Source organism: Rhinoderma darwinii, chromosome 11, assembly GCF_050947455.1.
Source record: "Rhinoderma darwinii isolate aRhiDar2 chromosome 11, aRhiDar2.hap1, whole genome shotgun sequence".
In the NCBI taxonomy this organism is placed as follows: Eukaryota; Metazoa; Chordata; class Amphibia; order Anura; family Rhinodermatidae; genus Rhinoderma; species Rhinoderma darwinii.
Window position 1 is genome coordinate 27,096,841 of NC_134697.1, and position 23,328 is coordinate 27,120,168.

The 23,328-nt window shown below is 41.4% G+C and overlaps 1 protein-coding gene across 1 annotated transcript in view; it reads right to left on the reverse strand.

Moving 5' to 3' along the window:
- Positions 1–488: 488 nt before the first annotated feature.
- The window catches only part of LOC142662932 (uncharacterized), a 130,310-nt gene continuing 107,470 nt past the window's right edge, over positions 489–23,328 (reverse strand). The window contains exons 51-67 of the mRNA XM_075841226.1: positions 18,891–19,017; positions 17,760–17,881; positions 17,319–17,376; positions 16,534–16,617; positions 15,680–15,856; positions 13,741–13,822; positions 12,360–12,516; positions 11,813–11,887; positions 9,402–9,564; positions 7,321–7,526; positions 5,747–5,962; positions 5,538–5,662; positions 5,309–5,399; positions 4,639–4,707; positions 4,383–4,485; positions 1,850–1,906; positions 489–632 (exon numbers count right to left, since the gene is read on the reverse strand). Of these exons, the coding sequence (XP_075697341.1) occupies positions 1,863–1,906; positions 4,383–4,485; positions 4,639–4,707; positions 5,309–5,399; positions 5,538–5,662; positions 5,747–5,962; positions 7,321–7,526; positions 9,402–9,564; positions 11,813–11,887; positions 12,360–12,516; positions 13,741–13,822; positions 15,680–15,856; positions 16,534–16,617; positions 17,319–17,376; positions 17,760–17,881; positions 18,891–19,017 (1,899 nt within the window). The 3' untranslated portion in view covers positions 489–632; positions 1,850–1,862. The remainder of the gene's footprint in view (positions 633–1,849; positions 1,907–4,382; positions 4,486–4,638; positions 4,708–5,308; positions 5,400–5,537; positions 5,663–5,746; positions 5,963–7,320; positions 7,527–9,401; positions 9,565–11,812; positions 11,888–12,359; positions 12,517–13,740; positions 13,823–15,679; positions 15,857–16,533; positions 16,618–17,318; positions 17,377–17,759; positions 17,882–18,890; positions 19,018–23,328) is intronic.

Genomic DNA, 23,328 nt, shown 5'->3' on the forward strand with positions numbered 1-23,328 from the left:
ATGTATCCCATGTTACCTATCTGCAGGGGAAGTAAGAAGGGATTATGTTGTCAGCTGCCAGAGGGAGAAGGAGAGTAATTCTTCTTACAGACTGTCACCCAGCAGCAGCACCGACAAGGACACAGGGAAACAAACAAAAAAAAAAAGTTATTTATATATCCTAGAAACACTGCATATGACTTAAAAACCGCTATAAACAGCATTTATGCACACATGGGCAGCCACCTTTCCATTCAATCTCCATCTGGATGCAGCTGGTCACCACGCCTTGCATAATGGCGGTCAGGCGATCACCATTCCCGAGATCAGTGCCTATGAAATGTTCTCCTTTTCCCCTCCTGTCATTTGTGGCTTTATGTAGATAACATATGGTGGGAAGGACGCTATGGTGCTTGTGCAATTTAGATTATGTAAATGGAAAGAAGTTTTGATAATAGAAAAATTATAAAATAATAAGTAGGTTATAGACAAGACAGTGATATTACATCTTTCATATAACTGTTATTTATTTAGGTTCCATACAATGTATCTGATATTGATCTTTTTCATTGTAGCCTGTAGACCTGTTGTCATTATACATGTAAATAGTCACATTATAATGATTCATCATCTTGAATTTTTGGATCCCGTTCCTGGAATAAAAGTAAATGAAGTGAGATTCATCTTACGGAACCAACAAAGACTTATTACTCATGTTAATTCTACTCATCAGGACATCACAGTTTTCCACAACATTGTTACATTGTAATTCATACATCCTAAATTCTGCCACTCTTCTTATATAGAACCCAAAATTATTTTTTTCATGTTTACCATATAGAGGAATTTTTTTGAATTTTTCAAATGAAAAGTATTTGAAAATAGGTACAATAGGACATGGAGGACCAGACCCCCTCTGCAGTGCTGACTATACCTTGGACGATGCCCTGTGCAGTACATTCTGTTGGCAGTGCCAAATAGGAAATGCCACCATACAGCGCTCATATAATACCAACAGAGAGTGACTAAATCACAGCTCCATACATAAAGTAATTTAATAACAGTGTTATACAATGTTTAAAAATACTGCTATACTATTAATATTAAGATTCATGATTGTCAACAGCCTCGGGTACCAGGCCCTCTGTGTCACTCCTCCAGCAGTGGCAGCTGATGCGTCCTGTGCAGGTCACACACTTCTAAGGTCACCCCTGTTCTCCTGTTATACAGAGTAGGGTGAGGACCTCGTCCCTTGAAATGACTCTTATTTTCTTATTTACCTTTATTGTCTTTCGAAAAGATAAATTTTCATTAAGAAACATTATAGTCACAAGTCACAAAAAAAGTGACATCAGGCACTCCCTGTACAAAATAGCTCTACTGTGAATATTGAATACTGAACTGGACACACATTAAAATGTGAAGAATTCTACAAAATGAACGCCAGCAATGTATGTTATTGGTAGAATCACTTTTGCACACTTTTACCAGCAAATTTAATATTATTAATAGTGAATATAAAATAAAAAGTTGAGACTTGATTAAAAATCTCCTATCCTTTTGTGTCTACAGCTTCTAAACTTATGTGCAGTCATGTGTTCCACTTTTCCTTCTGCCCCTCTTCTTCAGTCTGTAGATTAGAGGGAGTGGAATAATATATGACATGCGTACACAGAGTTTGTTTATATTTGTTACCATGGAGACACCGCTCTGGAGAAGAGCTGTATACACAAAACGTTAGATTTTTTATCAGGACTATCTGCAAGGTTGCGTCATTTTTTATTTTAGATGCATTGCTGCAATAAAAAATGGTTGCAAAAGTGTACACATAATTTTTAGGCAAATAATGATTTTATATTTTTTTTATTACCTCGGTTTAACTATTATCCACTGCAAGGGGAATTGTATTCTGTAACTGCATATTCATCTGAAAGAAGGTATTAAAAATCAGTAACTTGACTGGAAAAAGATTTAAAGTTCTTACAGTGGAATATCCCACAGCCGGTGTGCACCGAGAACTAGTGATTTGTTTTAGCACATATTGAATGATCAGAATTTATAAGGGGCATTATTGCACAATGTAGCCCAGTGATCATAGTACAGGATCTTCATTGTTTGAAAACATAATAATTTGGCTACAAAATCGATCATTATTAAATCTCAGAAAATTCCTTCCATGGACTTCTCAGAGATCAAGAGGAGACACTCATACACTCAACATTAACACACGTACATGATCTTTTTGAATTTCCAATGGCGACCCACATCTCTATTATCTTGTAATCTTTTTGTGACTTGCCCCTTCCTATAGTCTCTTATAAGCTGGTCTGCAGCTTAGGTTTGTATCCATGTTCCCCAGTCTATTATACTACTTCCTAGCCTCCTCTGTTCTTGCTCTTTGTCCTCTACATTTTCTTTTTTTTTTGCACTATCTTTATGGTATGTCCCAAATACAGACTACACCCCAGATCAACAGCCAGAGTGCCTCCATTAACCGCATATACCCCATAAACCATGCCGGTAGAGTACCAACCCACAAACAGTGTCAGCAGTGTCCATCTATAAATGATTGCCCACCCCCTCACAAATAGTGCCAGCATAATGCTTTCCTTTACCCAGCCATAGGATTAAATACTACAATTCTGGCAGCCTGGAGCCATAACTGGACTGGACCTCCTATTTAGATAAAACTTTAAGAACAGGTCTGGCTCTAACGTAGAGTTGATTACCTTTTTTAGCCTATTCTTGTGTTATAGTCCCTGTATCAGCCAGTCCCTGTCCCACAAACTCTGGTAAGATCTTTAGTGAGCACTTTCTGAGTCTCCTATGACTTCTTGTATCACAAATATCAATGCATAAAAGAGTGCACGGCGGGGACTGGCAAGAGTAGGTGCTATAACTCAGGGATAGGACAAAAAAGACTCTTATAGTTCTACATACAGAAAATGTTTTATACATATTATAATGTTAGAAATTAATAGCCAGATAAGAGTGTTACGTTTGGTACAAAATGTGCAAATTATTGGCACAAAATATTTTAATAAATAGTCTAGACCAGCAGTCCACAATCTGTATCTGATAAGCCACATGTGGCTTAAAGAGGCTCTGTCACCAGATTTTGCAACCCCTATCTGCTATTGCAGCAGATAGGCGCTGCAATGTAGATTACAGTAACGTTTTTATTTTTAAAAAACGAGCATTTTTGGCCAAGTTATGACCATTTTTGTATTTATGCAAATGAGGCTTGCAAAAGTCCAAGTGGGTGTGTTTAAAGTAAAAGTACAACTGGCTGTGTATTATGTGCGTACATTGGGGCGTTTTTAATACTTTTACTAGCTGGGCGCTCTGAAGAGAAGTATCATCCACTTCTCTTCAGAACGCCCAGCTTCTGACAGTGCAGATCTGTGACGTCACTCACAGGTCCTGCATCATGTCGGCCACATCGGCACCAGAGGCTACAGTTGATTCTGCAGCAGCATCAGCGTTTGCAGGTAAGTCGATCTTACCTGCAAACGCCGATGCTGCTGCAGAATCAACTGTAGCCTCTGGTGCCGGTGTCCTCGCTCGTCTGACACGATGCAGGACCTGTGAGTGACGTCACAGCGTGATCTCTCGAGAACACGCTGTGTCTGCACTGCCAGAAGCTGGGCGTTCTGAAGAGAAGTGGATGATACTTCTCTTCAGAGCGCCCAGCTAGTAAAAGTATTAAAAACGCCCCGATGTACGCACATAATACACGCCCACTTGGACTTTTACTTTTAAACACACCCACTTGGACTTTTGCAAGCCTCATTTGCATAACTACAAAAATGGTCATAACTTGGCCAAAAATGCTCGTTTTTTAAAAATAAAAACGGTACTGTAATCTACATTGCAGCGCCTATCTGCTGCAATAGCAGATAGGGGTTGCAAAATCTGGTGACAGAGCCTCTTTAAGAGCAGAATCAATGTGGCTTGCAGAGTGGTTGAGTTTTTTCTACTCTCTCAGCCTTCATGATGATGGTGCCATCTTAAGTGAGAAATAGGGGGATGAAGAGGGTCTAACGCGTGAAGTACCGTACTTGATGTGTCTTTGCTCCGGGGGCATCTCCTCCAACTTGCCTGTACCAATGACATGGTGAGTTAATTGTGTCAGATTTTTACTATGGGGAGAAGCAGGGAGGGTCTGATACCCCTAAACTGTATGAGTCGCCCGAGCGTGTCCTGGCAAAAAATGTAAATTCTACTTTTGGTCACATGTAGCTCCACATCTCCCTAAAGTTTGAATTACTCGAATGCTGCCATATTGAAGATCCCCAACTGTCCTCTACGTAGCCGCAGTGTAACCCTGTGCTGACATAAAAACTTGACCACTAAGTAACTTTTTTTACAGGCTGTTTATAAACACAGTAGGAAGATCTTACCGGTCTCATAGTAATCGTAGATTTTCACTATGGCTGGTTTCAGGTCCTTGACTTTACTATCTTGTTCAATAAAGAATGAAAGAGTGACAGAATCTTTTCCCAGCTACAAGGAAAAAGATGCAGATGTGAACATGGTGGACCATAAGAAGGCGAGAAAGTCATTGTGATAACTAAGTTACCGTTATTATAACATAGGCAAGTCTTATCAATACTGATCAACTGGCTTCTATAGTGAATGGCATATCTGGGATCTAACCTCTTCCAGATACAGGGTCACCATATCAGTCTGGATATCACTTCTCTTTATCAATTTCTCTTTCTCCAACTGTGAAAAAAATAAAATCAGATATAAGTTCAGATTATGATTAGAGATGAGTGAATTTTTTAAAATTTGGTTCTTCGAGATTTTCTAAAATGTGAATCGCTCTGATTTACTGCAAAACTCTGACCTGGTGATTGATCCATTTCTAGTTATGATATCACTGGAGACTGGCGTTGTATAAAACAGGCCATACATATTAGATATATGTTGGCAGAGCCCACCAGCTTCAACAGGATCAACCAATGGTCTAATGTGTATGGGAGGGCAGCTGGCTGTCCCTTGATATCTGTTGTTTAAGGAAAGAAGAATCAGCCATATTGGTTTTTAACATACTCAATCCTTAGCTCCCTCAGGAGATAAGTGGTGCCAGAGATGGAGATGTATGTGACAGCTTATTTCCCCATTGAAATAAACATGCATGCTCCATCAATCCAGTTGGGCATGTTTATGGGGGAGTTGAGTATGTTCACTGTTAGCTGAATGATCATCCGGCCAATAGCGATCTAATGCGTATGGTCAGCATTATTTTGGAAAGAACAGTCTTTGGAAAGTTAATACTTATACTCTGGTAACTGACAATGAGGAGTATGAAAACGTAATTTACTTTTCTCACTGTGCTCTTCATTGGAATGTATCCAGACAGCATTTTTACATCTATAACGACCATGTTGGATTTTTCCCGAGAACCCGTATATCTACAGAGTAAAAACAACAGAAAGCAACTCAAAGGTTATTGATGACATCATGGCAAATTGAAACATGCGTTGAAAAACATTAAAATATAGAATGCATGACAAAGCATAAAAATTTATAAGACAGGAGAAGACACCCACTGAGCTGTGATTTTGATCTCCAGCTTTGCCAATGAATCTTCTGCACATTCACTTGATGGAGTCTCCACGTTGATGGCAAATGTTTCTTCTCGTTTAGGTGGCGGAACGTTGTATCTCAGGATTGTCTGTCAGAGTAGGAAATGTAGTTCAGATAAATGGACTGTAGATGGTAGACCAAAGATGAAGGATGAGACAAAAACCCAACTTACTTGTACATAGACACAACCACTCCCTGAAGACCTCAACGTATATTCTCCCGGTATAGAAGGTAATGATGTACTTTGCAGAAGAAGTCGGTTATTGTTATTTACGTGGAACTGCTTCATAAAATCTTTTTTGGAAGTTACAGTCACAGTCACATCCCCTTTGTCACTGAACGTGGCCTCTGCATACTTGGCCAAAGCCTGAAGTGCCACCACCGTGTCCTGTAGAGAAATAAGGGATATTAATTTGACATCAGGTGAGTAGCTACTATATATTTCTTTAATGTCTGACTGGCAAAAAGTTTGTCCATGTAAAACAAGTTGAAATGTATAGAGCTCCATTATTAAAGCGTTATGTAACCTTATACCGCTTACATTCCTGCGTAGGGGAGCAGATTTATCAATATTTTTATGTCAATCTTCTGGCTAATTTGCAAATCATGGCGTTCAGTCTGAATGCCTTATTTCTACACTTGTGCAATTTATTTTAGCACATGTGACTGTGTTGGACAAAGTGGGCGGAAATGTAAAGTTGACCAGTAGTAATAAATCTCTCCGATTGTGTTAAATTGCTAAAATGTATTCTCGTGAATGCATTGTATCTGTGTAAGTTTTACTTACAAGGATCATTATAGGAATATTATCTGTCTGACATTAACAATTATGATACAAAAACTTTACTGGGATTTGCACCACAACACGGACTCTTTATGATAACTGTGTCACAGTAAAACATAATGATAACGATGAAAACTTTTGTATAATTGTGAAAAAAATGGTTTGTAACCAGTGTCATGTAAGCCTTCCATTTTACTATATTATAACATTGCTTAAAGGTATTTTCCAGTTATGACTTTTTTCCACTTATTTATTCATAGAATTGAAAATCATATAGTTTTGTAATATACATGTATTTCAAATTCTTCTCACGTATGTTTCTTCTAACAACAATTATTCCTGTGTAATGCATCCATGGGCTAACTGAATGGACTGAAGACAGCATCAGTCATGTGACACCCACCACATGTCATGTGATTCCTGGTGGTCACTGATCACTGCCCGGGTATATAACAGTTGAAGCAGAAGTTATAAAGTATTTCTACCTACAGCAGCATCTCGGCGTTATGTCTGCCAGTGTCTGTGTAGTAGCAGCTCAAGCATACTTCTCCCTTTCCCCTCTATGTCTAGTGTGTGTTTTTTTTAACAGTCAACTTTATTAACAAAATGACATAATCACCTATTGACAGGCAGACACTTTATACATTACCTAGGTCCATGTTATAGAAGAAAATATACGGACGGTGAAGTATTTGTTCCAATAACGATAATAATAATCACACTGACGCCATATGTTGTCCTATTCAATTAGCCCATGGATGAATAACACAAGACTGATCTGTGGTCTACAGTATTCTACAGTGCAGAGACGGGTCAACTGCACTGGTATGCAAAAAAGTACGTGATCATAATTTTAAATATACTTATATTAGAAAATGTTATGATTTCATATTCTATAAATAAATAAATGGACAACTTCTTTAAGTATTCTTGACGTAATGCTAATAAAGTGACTTCTGTACCTGAGTGGAAGAGAATCCTCCATACGGATTCTGTTGCTTGCTCAGCCAGTTCACAATCTGAGAAGCTTTGACCAAGTCTTGAGTTGGACCAGAAAGGAGAGCCAGGAGCACATAGGAGGTCAACTCCACCTCTGCTGATGGGGCACGGTACCAGTATGAGTCTTCAGATTGAGGTTTGGACTCGCGTTCCCAGTGCAACTCTCGATCTGCATGGAAAATAAAGATTGCCTTTATCAAACCTCACGGACCATCCCCGCCCATTGTTAATTTTGTCAATTATATATATATATATATATATATATATATGCTCATGTAATATATATAAGAAGTTCAATCAGTAATTATAACAAGACTTAAGCTGAAATGCAATAATTTGGTGTCTGCAAGAGCTAAATGAGTTTTTTGGTTTTATTAATCCCTGGCGGGTGAAAGATTTCCATACTTATTCATGGAAACAGAGGGCTTAATAGGAGCACAAATATGGCGGACCTGGGGGCCTTCATTAGGCCCCCAGGCAGCCATAGCAACCATCGCCACCCCTCGATTTGATTGCGGGGAGCGCGATCAGCTGTTAGAGGGGGTCGCCCCCCTCTTTCTAACGATTTAAATGCTGCGGTTATTATTGACCACAGCATTTAATGAGTTAAACAAGCGGGATCACGCTCCAGCGCGATCCCGCTTGTTACTCTGAAGTGTCGGCTGTAACATTCAGCCGACACCGGCATCGTATGGAGCGGATTCACTCCGTGAGCCCGTTCCATACTTCCCCTACTTGACTTTGGTGTATGGATATGTCAAATGTCGGGAAGGGGTTAAGTCTCGTAAGTTGCAGGGTGGGGCCACCATGGACCTGACTTGTTTTTCCCGCACATCCCAGAGATGCTCGATCGGATTGAGATCTGGGGAATTTGGAGGCCAAGTTAACACCTTGAACTCTTTGTCATGTTCCTTATACCATTGCAGAACAATTTTTACACTGTGGCAGGGCGCATTATCCTGCTGAAAGAGGCCACTGCCATCAAGGAATAGAGTAGCTATGAAGGGGTGTACAGTACTTGATCTGTAATAAGTTTTAGGTATGTGGTATATGTCAAAGTAACATCCACATGAATGCCAGGACCCAAGGTTTCCCAGCATAGCATAACCAAAGGCATCACATTTCCTCCGCTGGCTTGCATTTTTCCATAGTGCATCCTGGTGCCATCTCTACCCTAGGTAAGCGACGCATGCACATCCAGTGTCCACATGAAGTTAAAGAAAACATGGTTTATCAAACCAGGCCACCTTTTTCCATTGTCCATTGTTCAATTCTGATGGTAACGGGCCCATTTGAGGTGCTGACCGGTTGGAAGCTATGCAGACCCAAACACAGCGCGCTATCTATCATAGCCAGCATTAACCTTTTCAGCAATTTATGCTGCAGTCGTTTTTCTGTGAGATCGAACCTGACGGGCTAGCTTTGCCTTCCGACGCACATCAATAATCCTTGGGCACCCATGATCCATGACTCTGTCGCCGGTTCACTGGTTGTCCTTCCTTGGACTACCCCACAAGACCGGCCATTTTAGAGGTGCTCTGACCCAGTCATCTAGCCATCACAATTTGGCCCTTGTCAGAGTCGCCCAGATCCTTACACTTGCCTATTTTTCCTGTTCCAACAAATCAACTTCAAGAACTGACTATTGACTTGCTGCCTAATATATTCCAACCCTTTGACAGGGGCCCATGTAATTAGATAATAATGTTATTTACTTCACCTGTCAGTGGTTTTAATATTCTGGCTGATTTTTGTATGTCATTACATATAAGCGATCCCAAATATTGGATGTTTAAATTTTGCTGTTGAATATGTGTATGTAAATAATTGAGCTCGGACAGAACTAGGGACCTAACTACTGTAGGTGGGGGATGACTGATAGGATCCCAGGTGGCCAACAAGCCACTCTTCCTTGGGCAGCATAACACACAACTAGGGCAGCGAACTGGATTGCTTTGCTAACATTTAATGTGTCCTTTCCTTTCTCCACCTTAGGGTTTTCTTATTTGGGTTTGAGCAGAATTCATATACATTCATCACTTACTTCCTCTAACAACTTGTGCCTCAAGTTTGTCCATCAAAACCTTCCTGAGCTCTGTTTCTCCATATAAAGTGAAGGCATAGACCAACAGAGCCTGGCTGTATACAGTACTGACTTTCTCAGCTGCCTTCATCAGACAAGACACTCCATCTCTGACCAGAGGATCCTGAAACAGAAGTTTATATCTCACTAGAGTATGTTTTTAGATGGTAACCATGGTAGAAGTGTTTTTGTTTTTTTTCAACAATTAAAGGGATTTTTCCATAATCAGCATTCATCAACTATCCACAAGATAGATAATAAATATCTGATCGGTGGGTGTCCAATCACTGGGACTCCCACTGATCACGAGAACAGGATTATCTTGTCGTCCAGGGAGCCCCATATGAATGGAGAAGTAGTGCAAATGCTCAGCCACCGCTCCTTTTATTTCTATGGGGCTGCAGAAAATAGCGCTCGGCAGCTCCCTATAAATAAATGGAGCATTAATCGGGCATTCGCACTACCGCTCCATTCCTATGGGACTCCCAGAAATGGCAAGTAGGCCTGTTCTCATAATCGGTGGGGGTCCCAACTGGGCAGACCCTCACCAATCAGATATCCTGTGGATAGGTGATAAATAATGATTATCGGAAAACCCCTTTAGGGGGTTTTCCCAGTTTAGATATTTAAAATGTGTTATGGTTAGGAGGACCCACCTCTGGGACCCCCAACTATTGGGAAAAGGTGGGAGGTCCTCTGACCACCAATCCGCAAGCCATGGTAACTGAATACAAGAGCACACATTTGGTCTCCTTTTTATTTGGCTGCTTCTGCCTGCTTTGGCTTGTAGAAGTGGGTTAAAGGGCAATGGATATGTCATATATGTCTAAAGTGGGAAGACCAATTTAACTAACATTAACCAGTTCAGGACCGGGCTATTTTGCGCCTTCAGGACCAGACACCGTTTAGCCCTTTTTAGCACGTGTTAGTTAAATGGCTATAACTTTTTTGTTTGTTGGGCTTACGACGTGATTTTTGCGAAGTTTTTTCCATAGACAATGCAGGTTTCTTTTTTTTATCATTTTTATACGCACCTTTTTTGCTATTTTAGAATTTTTATTCATAAAGTTTGAAAATAATAGTAAAAAAATAAGCTTTTTTACGTTTCAGCTATTTTTTTTTTGTAATAACAAAGTATTACCCTAAAATAGACCTTTTATTTGTGATCGTCATTGTCTACCGTACATTTTAATATATTACATGTCTATATTAGGGTAATTGGGTCAGCGCTAGCGTTACAACAATGATTGGCGGGGGTGGGGAATGTTTTTTTTTGGGGTGAGTATTTTATGTGTATTTATTATTAATTTTTTTTGCACTTGACTTTACTATTTTTTTATTACTATGGTCTGTCCCTCAAAGGTCAAAAAAGACCTTTGGGGAACTTTATATATTTTTTTTCTTTCTTTTACACCATCTTTTCCACTGTAACTGGAGCTGCACTGAAGCCCCAGTTACAGGGGAAATCAGCCCTCTCATAGTGACGATTGTCACTAATAGGGCTGTGCTGGGTCTAGTAAGACCCAGCAGCAGTCTGTCAGTAACGGCACCCGGTGATCATGTGACCACATGATCACCGGGAGGAATAGAGACAGCGGCGCGGCCGCTGCCTCTATTCCTATACACAGCGTTCGTTGAGCGCTGTGTACAAGTGATCAGAGAAGACAGAAGCAGCGAAACTTCTATCCTTTCCTCAGGGTCCCCGGCAGTTACTGACAGCCGGAGACCCGACATTCAGCTGCCCCGTAAAAAGTCTATGGCTCGGGTTTTAAGGACCCTGACCGCTGGCCGTAAAAACACAGCCAGCGGTCGGGAATCCGTTAAAGGCTATATAAACTACTACATAAATGACCATATAAATTACTACATAAATGACTACATAAATGACTATATAAAGGACTTTGCTGTAATTTTTTTAATGTATGTATTTATGCATGAATTTTTTTTTTATAATACACTTTAATTAAAAAATGATTGTTTTTTGAGATGCAGCATCTATGCATCCACTATGCAAAAGAAACTGCATCTATGTGCTTTAAATTAAATCCGTCACTCCAGCTGACTGACGGCTGTGCTCAGAGCAGCTGCTGTGTGCATCATTTACAGCAGCCACATACACTGTAGGGTTATCTCGAGAATGTTTGATGCATGGTCTGTGGTCTATGCAGAGGTCACTGTGCAGGGAGGAGGAGTAGGGGGAGATATGTGTATTTTACAATATTTTTTTTTTTTTATAATTATATATTTTTATTTTTTCCATATGAACAAGAACATACATGGTATCAATTCAATATAATATAGAGTATAAGTCATGACAGGGGTAGTGTGAAGTTACAACAATTTTACAATATTTAATGGATTGGACCACTTACCTCTATAGATACACCAGCCTCCAGCAGAGCTATGGTAACATATGCCGAGAGGGAGATTTCATCGGTTACTCCGCCCTTTAAGAAAACAGAGTATTCTGCATGAAACCACATAAGCAAAGGAGCTATAGACAATAACAGAAGCAATAATTTAAAGTGCATAGCCTTTTCCAGAATGGTTTACTGCCTCCAAAGCTCTAATTTATTACATTTATTCCAACAAAAAGCATATATAGAAAAGTTTTTCAGTATATTCTGCTCTTTTTCTGCCATATTTAGCAGATTTTTTGTAACAGATTAAATTCCCTAATATCCTATGAATGCTGGCCCTCTGCTTTGAGCAGATCACAAGTCTAGAAGAACATTTTGTGTGATTGTGTCAAAGAGGTTTCACTGTACAAAGAAGATTAATACAATATAAGGGAAATAGGAATCTGTCAAAGAAAAATCTGGTCTAGATCAAAGTTGGTCCTCTCAAAGAGTTGGTCTTCTAGAGCACCCATAGTTAGGTAATACACGACGTACATAAATAAACATATCTTCAGTGTACCTTCATGGCATTATTGAAAAGCCGTCCTACACTCCTAAAACAGCCATCGGCTTGTTGGTTTTTCGTCAACCAGGAGAACGAATGTTTAAGGTGGTACTCATCTATGAAGATGTATGGTCGAGCCTTACTAAAGGATTTCACTACGAAGGCAGTCAACCTGCAAAGGATAGTAAAAATGAGAAGAGATTAGTTTTGTAAATAGCTGCCACATCTCCTAGTATTTTAATATACAAGACTGTCATATAGTCAGCTGCTACATGACAGCGAATATAAGCAAACTGGACAGAAAATGGGAGCACTCTGATGTGTAGAAAAATGATGTCAGTTTATTCACCCATGTAATGGGCAATGTTTCAGCTACCTCAACAAAGCCTTGGTGGAGTGGAAACATTGCCTGTTACATTGGTGAATAACCTTATTTTATTTATCTACACATTCGAGTGCTGCCATTGTCTGTCCAGTTTGCTTATGTGCCCTTGGTGAGTTCTTGGATCGACTCTCCTTGGCTATCACCATCCACTTTCGCACACTGCTGTTGCCTTCTTAGGTTAATGCTTCAATGAAAAAATAAAAATGTATGTTGAAGATGTTGTTTCCGCCAGTGAGGATTTCAGTGTAGTCATGATAATAATATTCAGCACATTAATTGTAAAGATGAAATATTGAAGTCCTGCCATTGCTTCATTAATGTGGTATTCCAGTGCCAACCTGATTTCTTCTCTTTTCAGGACAGTTTAAAAAACAAAACACTTCTTTTATGTAAAAAAGGGAAACCCATAATGAACCATAAAGATTATTTGTAAAGATGAGCGAATTTCCCGTTTCGGGGTCGATTCTACCAAATTGACTGTCCAATTTGCTAAATTTGCCATGGATCGGAGGTGCCTTGATTGCCCTGTGTGACTCTCTGATGCCTTCTAGGACTGTATCAAATTTGGATATAGTCCGAGAAGACATCAGAAAGTCAAACAGGGCAATTGGGTAATTGTAATTCCACCCCTAAATAAACAAAAAATGTCATACTCACCTCTCCTTGTCTTCCGTAGCAACATGTCCCAGCCTCTTGAGATGATGTAATTTTGCCCCATATGACCGCTACAGCCTGTGATTGACTGCAGCAGTCACAAGGGACAAAACAATGTCATCTCATCTGCCGCCCATCCGGCATTGTACATCCTACCATGGGCAATCCACAAGTTCACTCTACATTTAACACTTCATACCAATTTACTGCTCCATATAAATGTAAATGGCAGCTGTAGAATACTCACTCAAGGCTTAGAAAATAAAAGAGAATTCTTATGCAATCACAACATTATAGCAGCACAATTCTCGATGAACTGACTTGCTTTAAGAGACAATGCTAATAGTTATAACTAACCAGGTGTTTCCACTTGGGTCACTTTTTCCAAATGCACTGTATGATCCATCTTCACGTTTGTAAGTCAGTTCCCTCTGATATCCTGAATGGAATTGCAGAAATCAAATTCACATTTTTAAATTTCAAAAAATGGTGCAGAATTGTCTGGTTAAAATGAGTTATAATGTTATAATCTGACATTGTATAGTTTGGCTAAACCAAAATTATGATCAGATAGGCATTAACTTATTATGGATAACAGGGGTTGAAATGTCTTTGTATCATGAATTTTACAATTGAACTGGAAAATCACCATGGAGGATAACTGCAATAGTGTTCATGCCATCATTTATGGTAAATTTACAGCACTGCTGCCATGAATGAAAGTGGCATACAATACCCAGGGAGGCTGCATAGAGTAGACTCCCAGTACTGACTGGTTTAACCCAACTTGTAAATGGCTCTATTGAAAAGGTTCCTTTCTCCTGTAATACAATATACATATACAGACTTCCTCAAGTCTCATACAAGTCGTCCTTAAAGGGAAGGTGTCACTAATTTATATATATATATATATATATATATATATATATATATATATATATATATATATATATATATATATATATATTATTGCTTTTATTATGTCATTAAAATTAATTTTATTTATTTGTGTTTTTGTGTTGTACTTTTTTCTTTCTTTTACTTCTCTATGGGGGCTGCCATTTTTTTTTCATCTCTGTATGTGTCGATTAACGACACATACAGAGATGGAATACGGCACATACATCCCCATAGAGAATGCGAACGGGAGCCGTTCCACTCACTATAGTGTATGCTGTCTGTGTGGGAACGGCGCATGCGCCACTCCCACACAGACCAAAAGGAAGGTCTTCGGCAGAGCGACATCCGGCGCCATTTTCATGTGGACCGGAAGCCGCGGCCGGACAGTAAGATGACTACTTCCGGTCGCGGATTCCGTCAATATGTTCGGAAGCAAGGACAGGGAGCCGAGCCAGCGGCAGCGACGGCGGCAGGAGCAGGTAAGTTATGTTTGTGTATGTGATGTGTGTGTATGTTCGTGTTATACTGTGTGATTACCACTGTATCTAATCCTCCTACACTGTGCATTCGCTCAAAAAATGGCGACACACAGTGTAGGAGGTTTGAACATTCAACCCCCTCCTTTCTCCTGGCACTAGCCAGGATAAAGGAGGGGGGATTGTGTGAGGACGCTAGAGCGAGTGTGTCTACTCCAAATTTGCAGCATAAAGCAATGAGGTTGCTTTACCACATGCCAATGCTGCAATTTTGGGAATTGCTTCCTCTAGTGACCAGCACATGGAAATGTTATAAATTAGAATCTAATTTATAATATTTCCTGACTTGTGAAAAAATTAAAAAAATGAGAACAATGTGTAATCATTTATATACTAACTGTTTAACAAAAAAAAAAAAATTCTAGCGACACATTCCCTTTAAAGGGACTAGAAGACTCATTTTCAAATAACCAATTAGGGAATACTGAGTTAATAAGGGGAAGTTCTCTGTTTGGGATCCTCACATCTGGACAAGGGGGGAGAGCGGTTATAAATAGCATCTCTCGTTCTGGCGGACCTGTCCTGTCCTGCATTATATAGACAACATATTGATTTGAATGGGCACTGTGCAACGCTTAATTTTCCCTGTGGGGGCACTGCAGTAAAATTTTACACTTACTGCCATGTTTCCCCTTTAAGACTGGCTATTAATATTTGGTCATGGCAGGTCTGACCCGCAGGATTCTGATCAGCAGAATGCCTTACACTTGAATGGGGCTGATCTGTAGTACCAGCCATATTGTTTTGGGTTTATTGAACAACTACACTAGGAATGATGTCATGGTAAGTCACAATGATCCAGATGACTGAGGAAAACTGTCTTCAAGTATAAAGGTTAATGTATAAAAACAGTTACTCACCGCTCTCCAGGAAATTAGTGGCTTTATTTTTAATCTCAATATTCAGCTGATGAGTCTTCTCCAGATACTGGAGGATAAAAATGTTGGGGGCAAACAGGACCATGTTCTGTTCTCCACATCCATATGGCATGGCCAGAAGACGGTCTAAATTTTGCATTGCTGTGCCCATGAGATCTCCTGTTGGAATAGAATTGGTAGTTAAGTTTTTTTTATTTTTGCGAAATTCTTCTAAAATATTGCTAAAAAAGACAGCAGAAGATGTTCACTAAACATGTGTTCTATTTTTAATTCTTCTGTGGGTTGTAGTCATTAAATTTATTTTTGGGCCTACATCCAGCAGTGCACACATTTCTGTGTTGCAATCATAAATTATATAATTAAGTTTCATAGAATATTGTCCTTTTACATAAAACGTTGTTGGTGGAATAAAAAAATCTTATTATGTGTACAAAACACAGTGTCCTGCCATGCAATGCCCAGCCAAAGATGGATTCTCAACTTTAATATATTCACTCACACTCAGTGGCGTACATAAAAGAGAGTGGGCTCCATATTGGACCCCCCATTATGCTGCTGGGTTTCCCTGCCAGGACTGAAAAGTATGGTGTTTGTTTTATCCTTTGACATCCTTTCCATGAACCTTGGATCAATTCTCCACCGCCATATTTGCTAACAATGCAGTTACCCTAGGGAGGGGAGTCCTGCACATGTTCTCGACACCAGGGTTAGTCCCTTCTCTCCACGAAGCAGCATGGACTGCCTCTATATTACATTTCTCCTTGCTCACAAAACAATAATCAGAAACGAATACACGAAATGATACATATTATGCGAGTATTATAATTCAGTTTTACCAATCACTGCAATATGGGCTCTTTCGGAATCCATCAGAATGTTTTCGGGAACCTTCAGTGAGATCTCTTCCACCTTAGAATCATCTAGGACAAAGAAACACATATAGAAATTTGCAGGGCTGGTATCCTATTTTTTTGGAGGGATGAGCTGTTGCATAAAATTATTAAATCTGGGGATTTGTAGATATGAGGAGTAAGTGTGCACTAAAAAAGACTGTGTTTCCAAATGTAAGCATTATAATAGAAGAATGACACTGACTACGGTAGTCTACAATGAATGTCACATGGCTATAAGTATGACAATAATGACCAGTGTGGCATAAACTTCACCATCATCTTGTTTCTTTGTCTCTTATTGACTCTAAATATTATTATAGTTTTGACACAACTGTAGACTTTTTTTTGGTTGCTGATGCAGTCCACCCCCTGTGCGGATATCAACACAAACTTGTGAGTCCCTTCAGGATTGTCCAAAGCCTCTTCATCTTTGATCCGATACCAAAAACCATCTGCACTTTTTTTATATTGGCTGTCATGTCTTACCCCATCAGTTAACCCCTTCTCCCGTCATTAACGTAATGCCAATTCGGCTATGAGCCTTGACAAATTGATGGCTAGCGATAGATTGTCCAATAGCTACAGCTCCATACTAGGAAGCCGTATGTTCTCCGTGTGCTGCCATATATGCTTTGTGAATTTGTGTATAAGTACGTTTAGGTAGAGAAACTATTGACCCTCTTTTCGTCATGGCTAAAATAGCACTTGTATTACACTTTTTTTCTTACCTTTCCCTTGGCTGCACAGTAGAGAGCTGTACGATTTCTCCTCCAACACGCCGCCTGCCTGAACAGAAATCCAATATATAGCTGGTAAGAACAAGGTGCATAGAACATGTCTTTTTATTTAGCATACGCCACTATTAGGGTTCGTTCACATGGTCGTATGAATCCGTGTGGTACAGATTCATGCGTTCATGTGCCTCCGAATTTGTACTCTAACACACAGAGGTTTTTTTGCTCACGGATTCTGTGAGAATTGGTAAAAACTAATTATGGCATGCTCGTCACATGCCATATGATGGAAGGGTTACTCCTAGGGGTGTATACGGGAACTCATGGAGGTACTATATGCAGGCGCACAACTTGCCGCCATACAGGGTCCATATATATGGCATTGTTGTGTGCATGAGCCCTTACAATGTCAAATTTTTAAACCAACAAACTGACCTGAACAAGCAATGGCTTAACTACTGCATCGATGCTTCCTTGTTTGGGGACAATAGGCACTTCATTGTGACATAAATCTTGCGTATCCAGAGCTTCGGTTGTGACAGTAATATTCACCTGCCCTGGATATATCAATAAAAATAATATTTAATGTAAGTAAAAAATAAATTTCATATCTTAGATGCAGGGCTGGCCTTACTTTTGCTCCTTGTGCAGTATTTTCTCCTGGTGCCCTTTGCATTTATTGCACTGTCTTAGTGTACAAAAAACTATACAGTGCCTAATATACAGAAAGTATCGTGCCCAAATTATAGTGATAGACACTGGCTATATAACACCTCCATACAATTACACAGTGCAAGCAGCAGTGCCACACATTGTATATGCCACCACACAGTGCTCAGATAATACCAACATACAGTGACCAAATAATAGCTTCATATATAAAGTAATCTAATAACAGTGCCTTGCAATTTCTAAATAATACTGCTATACAATTAATATTAAAGGGTAACTAAACTTTGAAAAAACTTCTAACATGTCATAGCGAGCCGCTTGGTTTCTGCTCAGCTTTTTTCTTAAAGCCGAGCGAGCGGTATACGGGCTTATAGATTTTCTATTGAGCCCGTACACCAATTGCTTGGCTTTCCGAAAAAAGCCGATCAGAAACAAAGCGGCTCAGAGCTCACCCGAGCGCATCTGCTGGTTCATTTTAGCGGTCGGTGGGGGACTCAGTGCTCAGACCCCCACCGATCAAAACTTCTGACATGTCACTATGCAATGTCCGAAGTTTTTTGAAAGTTTAGTTACCCTTTAAGATTTGTGGGGCTTGCAATCTTTGGGTGCCAGGTAACCCCTGGCATCCCCATCAGCTAGGGAGGCTGTTGCAACCTGTGGAACCTCACAGGGCACCCTCCCTAAAGCGGACCATTCTGCCTCTATGGTACTGTAAGTGTGCCACTGAAAACTGATGCATAGGAAAAGTATTTTCTCATAAAAACAATCTACCTTCGAAAATGTGAGCTGTAATCTGCTTGGATGTTTTTGGCTTTTTCTTTGTACTAGCTTTTATAAATCTCACCCATGGTGTAATAGAAAACTGGACAAATCATCTTCACTGTAGGACATTACCAAGTTTGGAGGCTTTTAGGTTCCAGTAGAAGGTTTTGCTCTCATCTACACAGAGGCAGCTGCTATATTGACAGTCATTACATGGTCTCTCCTCCAACTCTGCAGAGGGCTGAAGCGTAGTCCTAACCTGTCAGTAAGAAAATAAAATCTGATAGTTATTGTATTGCAGAGAGTTCATTTGCAATTCAAATCATTTAGCAAAAGACCTTCACTACCAAGTATAGTTATATGTCACTCCATGCATGCTGACATCACTGTGTGCATGTTTCCTGTATTGTAACGACATTGAGACAGTTATCCCTTTAGACTTTATTCACACGAACGTGTTTCTCATCAGTGTGCTGACTGTTTTAACAACGGATAGTGCACTAACCCATGCAATCAGGGGCGTAGCTAAAGGCTCATGGGCCCCGATGCAAAAATTCTTACTGGGCCCCCCCCCGCAAACTTCTCATGGCCGACGGTCCGCAGCTTTCAGCTGCATCGCTGGGTCTCCTAAGTGACCCAACAATGCAGCACTAGCAGCCGGGGGCGTCACTAAGGCTGGTTTCACACACCCTATTTACGGACGTAATTTGGGCGTTTTAGCATTGAATTACGTCCGAAAATGCAGCTCAAAAGCGTTGGCAAACATCTGCCCATTCATTTGAATGGGTCTTACGATGTTCTGTGCCGACGGTCATTTTTTTCTACGTGCCGCTGTCAAAAGTCGGCGCGTAAAAAAGAAGCCCGCGTCAAAGAAGTGCCTGTCACTTCTTCAGACGTAAATGGAGCCGTTTTCCATGGACTCCATAGAAAAACAGCTCCAATTACGTCCGTAATGGACGCAGCGAAAGACGCCTGCACATGCCATTACGGCTGAAATTACGGTGCTGTTTTCTCCTGAAAACAGCACCGTAATTTCAGCCGTAACAGACGCTGCCGTGTGAACATACCCTCAGGGCTTAAAATGTCAGGGGAAATAGCCCCAATACATATGTGTCCGCCCAAAAAAAAGTGTGTATATGAGACAGCATAGCATATCTATAGCACTACGACCCTATAAACTATGGATAGGATTAGATACAGTGGCTCAGCAGACAGTATCACACATGATAGGATTAGATACAGTGGCTCAGAAGACAGTATCACACATGATAGGATTAGATACAGTGGCCCAGCAGACAGTATCACACATGATAGGATTAGATACAGTGGCTCAGAAGGCAGTATCACACATGATAGGATTAGATACAGTGGCTCAGCAGACAGTATCACACATGATCGGATTAGATATAGGGCCCAGCAGACAGTATCACACAAGATACGATTAGATACAGGGCCCAGCAGACAGTATCACACATGATTGGATTAGATACACAGCTCAGCAGACAGTATCACACATGATTGGATTAGATACAGCGCCCAGCTCGCTGACATTGCGTCTCCAGCGCTGGACCCAGGATAGTTAAGAATAATAATTTTGCTTCTTTAAGGGCATGCCCACACGTGGCGGATTTCCTCCGCAACTGTCCGCATCAATGCCGCACAGAATCTGCGTTGCAGATTCTGCGGCGGATCTGCCCAAAATGTGCAGTAAATTGATGCGGACTAGCTGCTGCGGACTGCGGGAAAAGTGCTTCCCTTCTCTCTATCAGTGCAGGATAGAGAGAAGGGCCAGCACTTTCCCTAGTGAAAGTAAAGGAATTTCATACTTACCGGCCGTTGTCTTGGTGACGCGTCCCTCTTTCGGCATCCAGCCCGACCTCCCTGGATGACGCGTGAGTCCATGTGACCGCTGCAGCCTGTGATTGGCTGCAGCCGTCACTTAGACTGAAACGTCATCCTGGGAAGCCGGACTGGAGACAGAAGCAGGGAGTTCTCGGTAAGTATGAACTTCTATTTTTTTGACAGGTTGCTGTATATTGGGATCGGTAGTCACTGTCCAGGGTGCAGAAACAGTTACTGCCGATCGCTTAACTCATTCAGCACCCTGGACAGTGACTATTTACTGACGTCTCCTAGCAACACTCCCGTAATTACGGGAGCCCCATTGACTTCCTCAGTCTGGCTGTAGACCTAGAAATACATAGGTCCAGCCAGAATGAAGAAATGTCATGTCAAAAAAGCAAGACGCATCCGCAGCACACATAACATGTGGATGACAGCTGCGGACTTCATTGCGGAATTTAGAATCTCCATTGAAGTCAATGGAGAAATTCCGCCATGAGTCCGCAACCAGTCCGCCACAACTCCGCAACAGCTCTAGCATGCTGCGGACACGAAATTCCGTTCCGCAGCCTATGCTCCGCAGCGGAATTTTACGCATCGTCTAAACGAACACTGCTAAATAAAAGTGGAAGTCAATGGACAAACGGCTCCGCTGCGGATTAACGCTGCGCATTGTCCGCTGCGGAATTCAAGAGGAATTCCGCCACGTGTGGCTTTGCCCTAAGTGTTACTGATTATTTTTGTGTGTTTGTGTTTTTTTACAGGTTCGGTTGTTGGACTTCGGATTCGAGGACTTCAATGACGGCGTTTTTTTAATTCTCAATAAAATGGTTAATGAGGGTTGTGTTTTTTTATTTCAATAAAATATTTTTTCTATGTCCTTGTATCTTTTTAAACTTTATTATCACCGCCTTAGTAATGGCCGCCGGCTGATTTACAACCTCCATTACTAAGGCGAGGCTTAATGTTAGCCGGTGCAGAGGCTACACTAACTCCCATTATTACCCCGGTACCCACCGCCACCAGGAGTACTGGGAAGAGCCGGGTACGAACCAGTACCCGACCATCTGTAGTGACGGGCAGGCACCGGGGTGGCCGCAGGCTGGTAGTATTAGGCTGGGGAAGGCCAAAAACAGTGGCCCTTCCCACCCTGGTAATGCTGCCTGCTGCTGCTGTGTTGTATCTGGCTGGTCATGAAAATTGGGGGGGACCCCACATCGTTCTTTCCAATTATTATTATTATTATTTTTTTTTTAAATGACGTGGGGTCCCCATTTTTCATAACCAACCAGATACAATAAAGCAGCAGCAGCCTAGCATCACCAGGGTAGGAAGGGCCACTGTTTTTGGCCTTTCCCCTCCTGATAATACCAGCCTGCGGCCACCCCAGTGGCCGACCATCACTACAGATGGTCAGGTACTGGATCGTACCTGGCTCTTCCCAGCACCCCTGGTGGTGGTGGGTACCGGGGTAATAAAGGGGGTTAGTGTTAGCCTCTGCACCGGCTAACACTAAGCCCCGCCTTAGCAATGGATACTGTCAATCAGCCGGCGGCCATTACTAAGGCGGTAGTAATATAGTTTAAAAAAAAACACAAAGACATAGAAAAAATATTTTATTGAAATAAAAAAAAAACACACACAGCCCTCATTAACCATTTTATTGATAATAAAAAAAAAGCTGTCATCGAAGTAGTCCTGGAATCCGACGTAGTCCAACGACCGAACCTGTAAGAAAACACACAAAAAATTATTAGTAACACATGTGTTAGGCTTAGATACAGGGCCCATGTGTGATACTGTGTGTGATACCACAAGGTAGGCTTAGATACAGGGTGCAGCAGACAGTAATCTTATACAGTATAAGATTACTGTGTGCTGGGGCCCTGTATCTAAACCTACAGTGTGGTAGGCTTATATACAGGGCCCATCAGACAGGATCACACATGGACCATGTATCTAAGCCTACCATGTGATTGGCTTAGATATAGGGCCCAGCAGACAGGATCACGCATGGGCCATGTATCTAAGCCTACCATGTGATTGGCTTAGATACAGGGCCCAGCAGACAGGATCACGCATGGGCCATGTATCTAAGCCTACCATGTGATTGGCTTAGATACAGGGCCCAGCAGACAGGATCACGCATGGGCCATGTATCTAAGCCTACCATGTGATTGGCTTAGATGCAGGGCCCAGCAGACAGGATCACACAATCTGTGATCCTGTCTCATGGGCCCCCTAAGCCTGCTACATCGTAGGCTTAGGGGGTTGTACAGTCCCTAAACATTGATGGCCTATCCTCAGGATAGGCCATCAATAGCTGATGTGTCTCCCGGGACCCGCCAATCGGCTGTTTTGAAGGGGCCGCAGCACTCGTACGACAGCTGCTTCCCCTTCATTTCACTACTCGCTCACACTGTGAATCGCCGACACCGATTCACAGTGTGACCGGAATGAAGTGACAGGAATGAAGGGGAGCAGCTCTCGTACGAGTGCTGCGGCCCCTTCAAAACAGCTGATTGGCGGGTCCCGGGAGTCGGACCCCGCCAGTCAGGGCTAATCTTACCTTCCTCTTCGGCCGCGGCGGGAGTTCTGTCGTCTTGATGCTGTGTGCGGCGCATAGCGCTGTGACGTCATGCGCTGCGCACAGCGCTTGACGTCAGGACCTCCGCTGCGATCCGGAACCAGGAAGGTAAGTAAAGTATGTTACTATAGTAACAGGGGC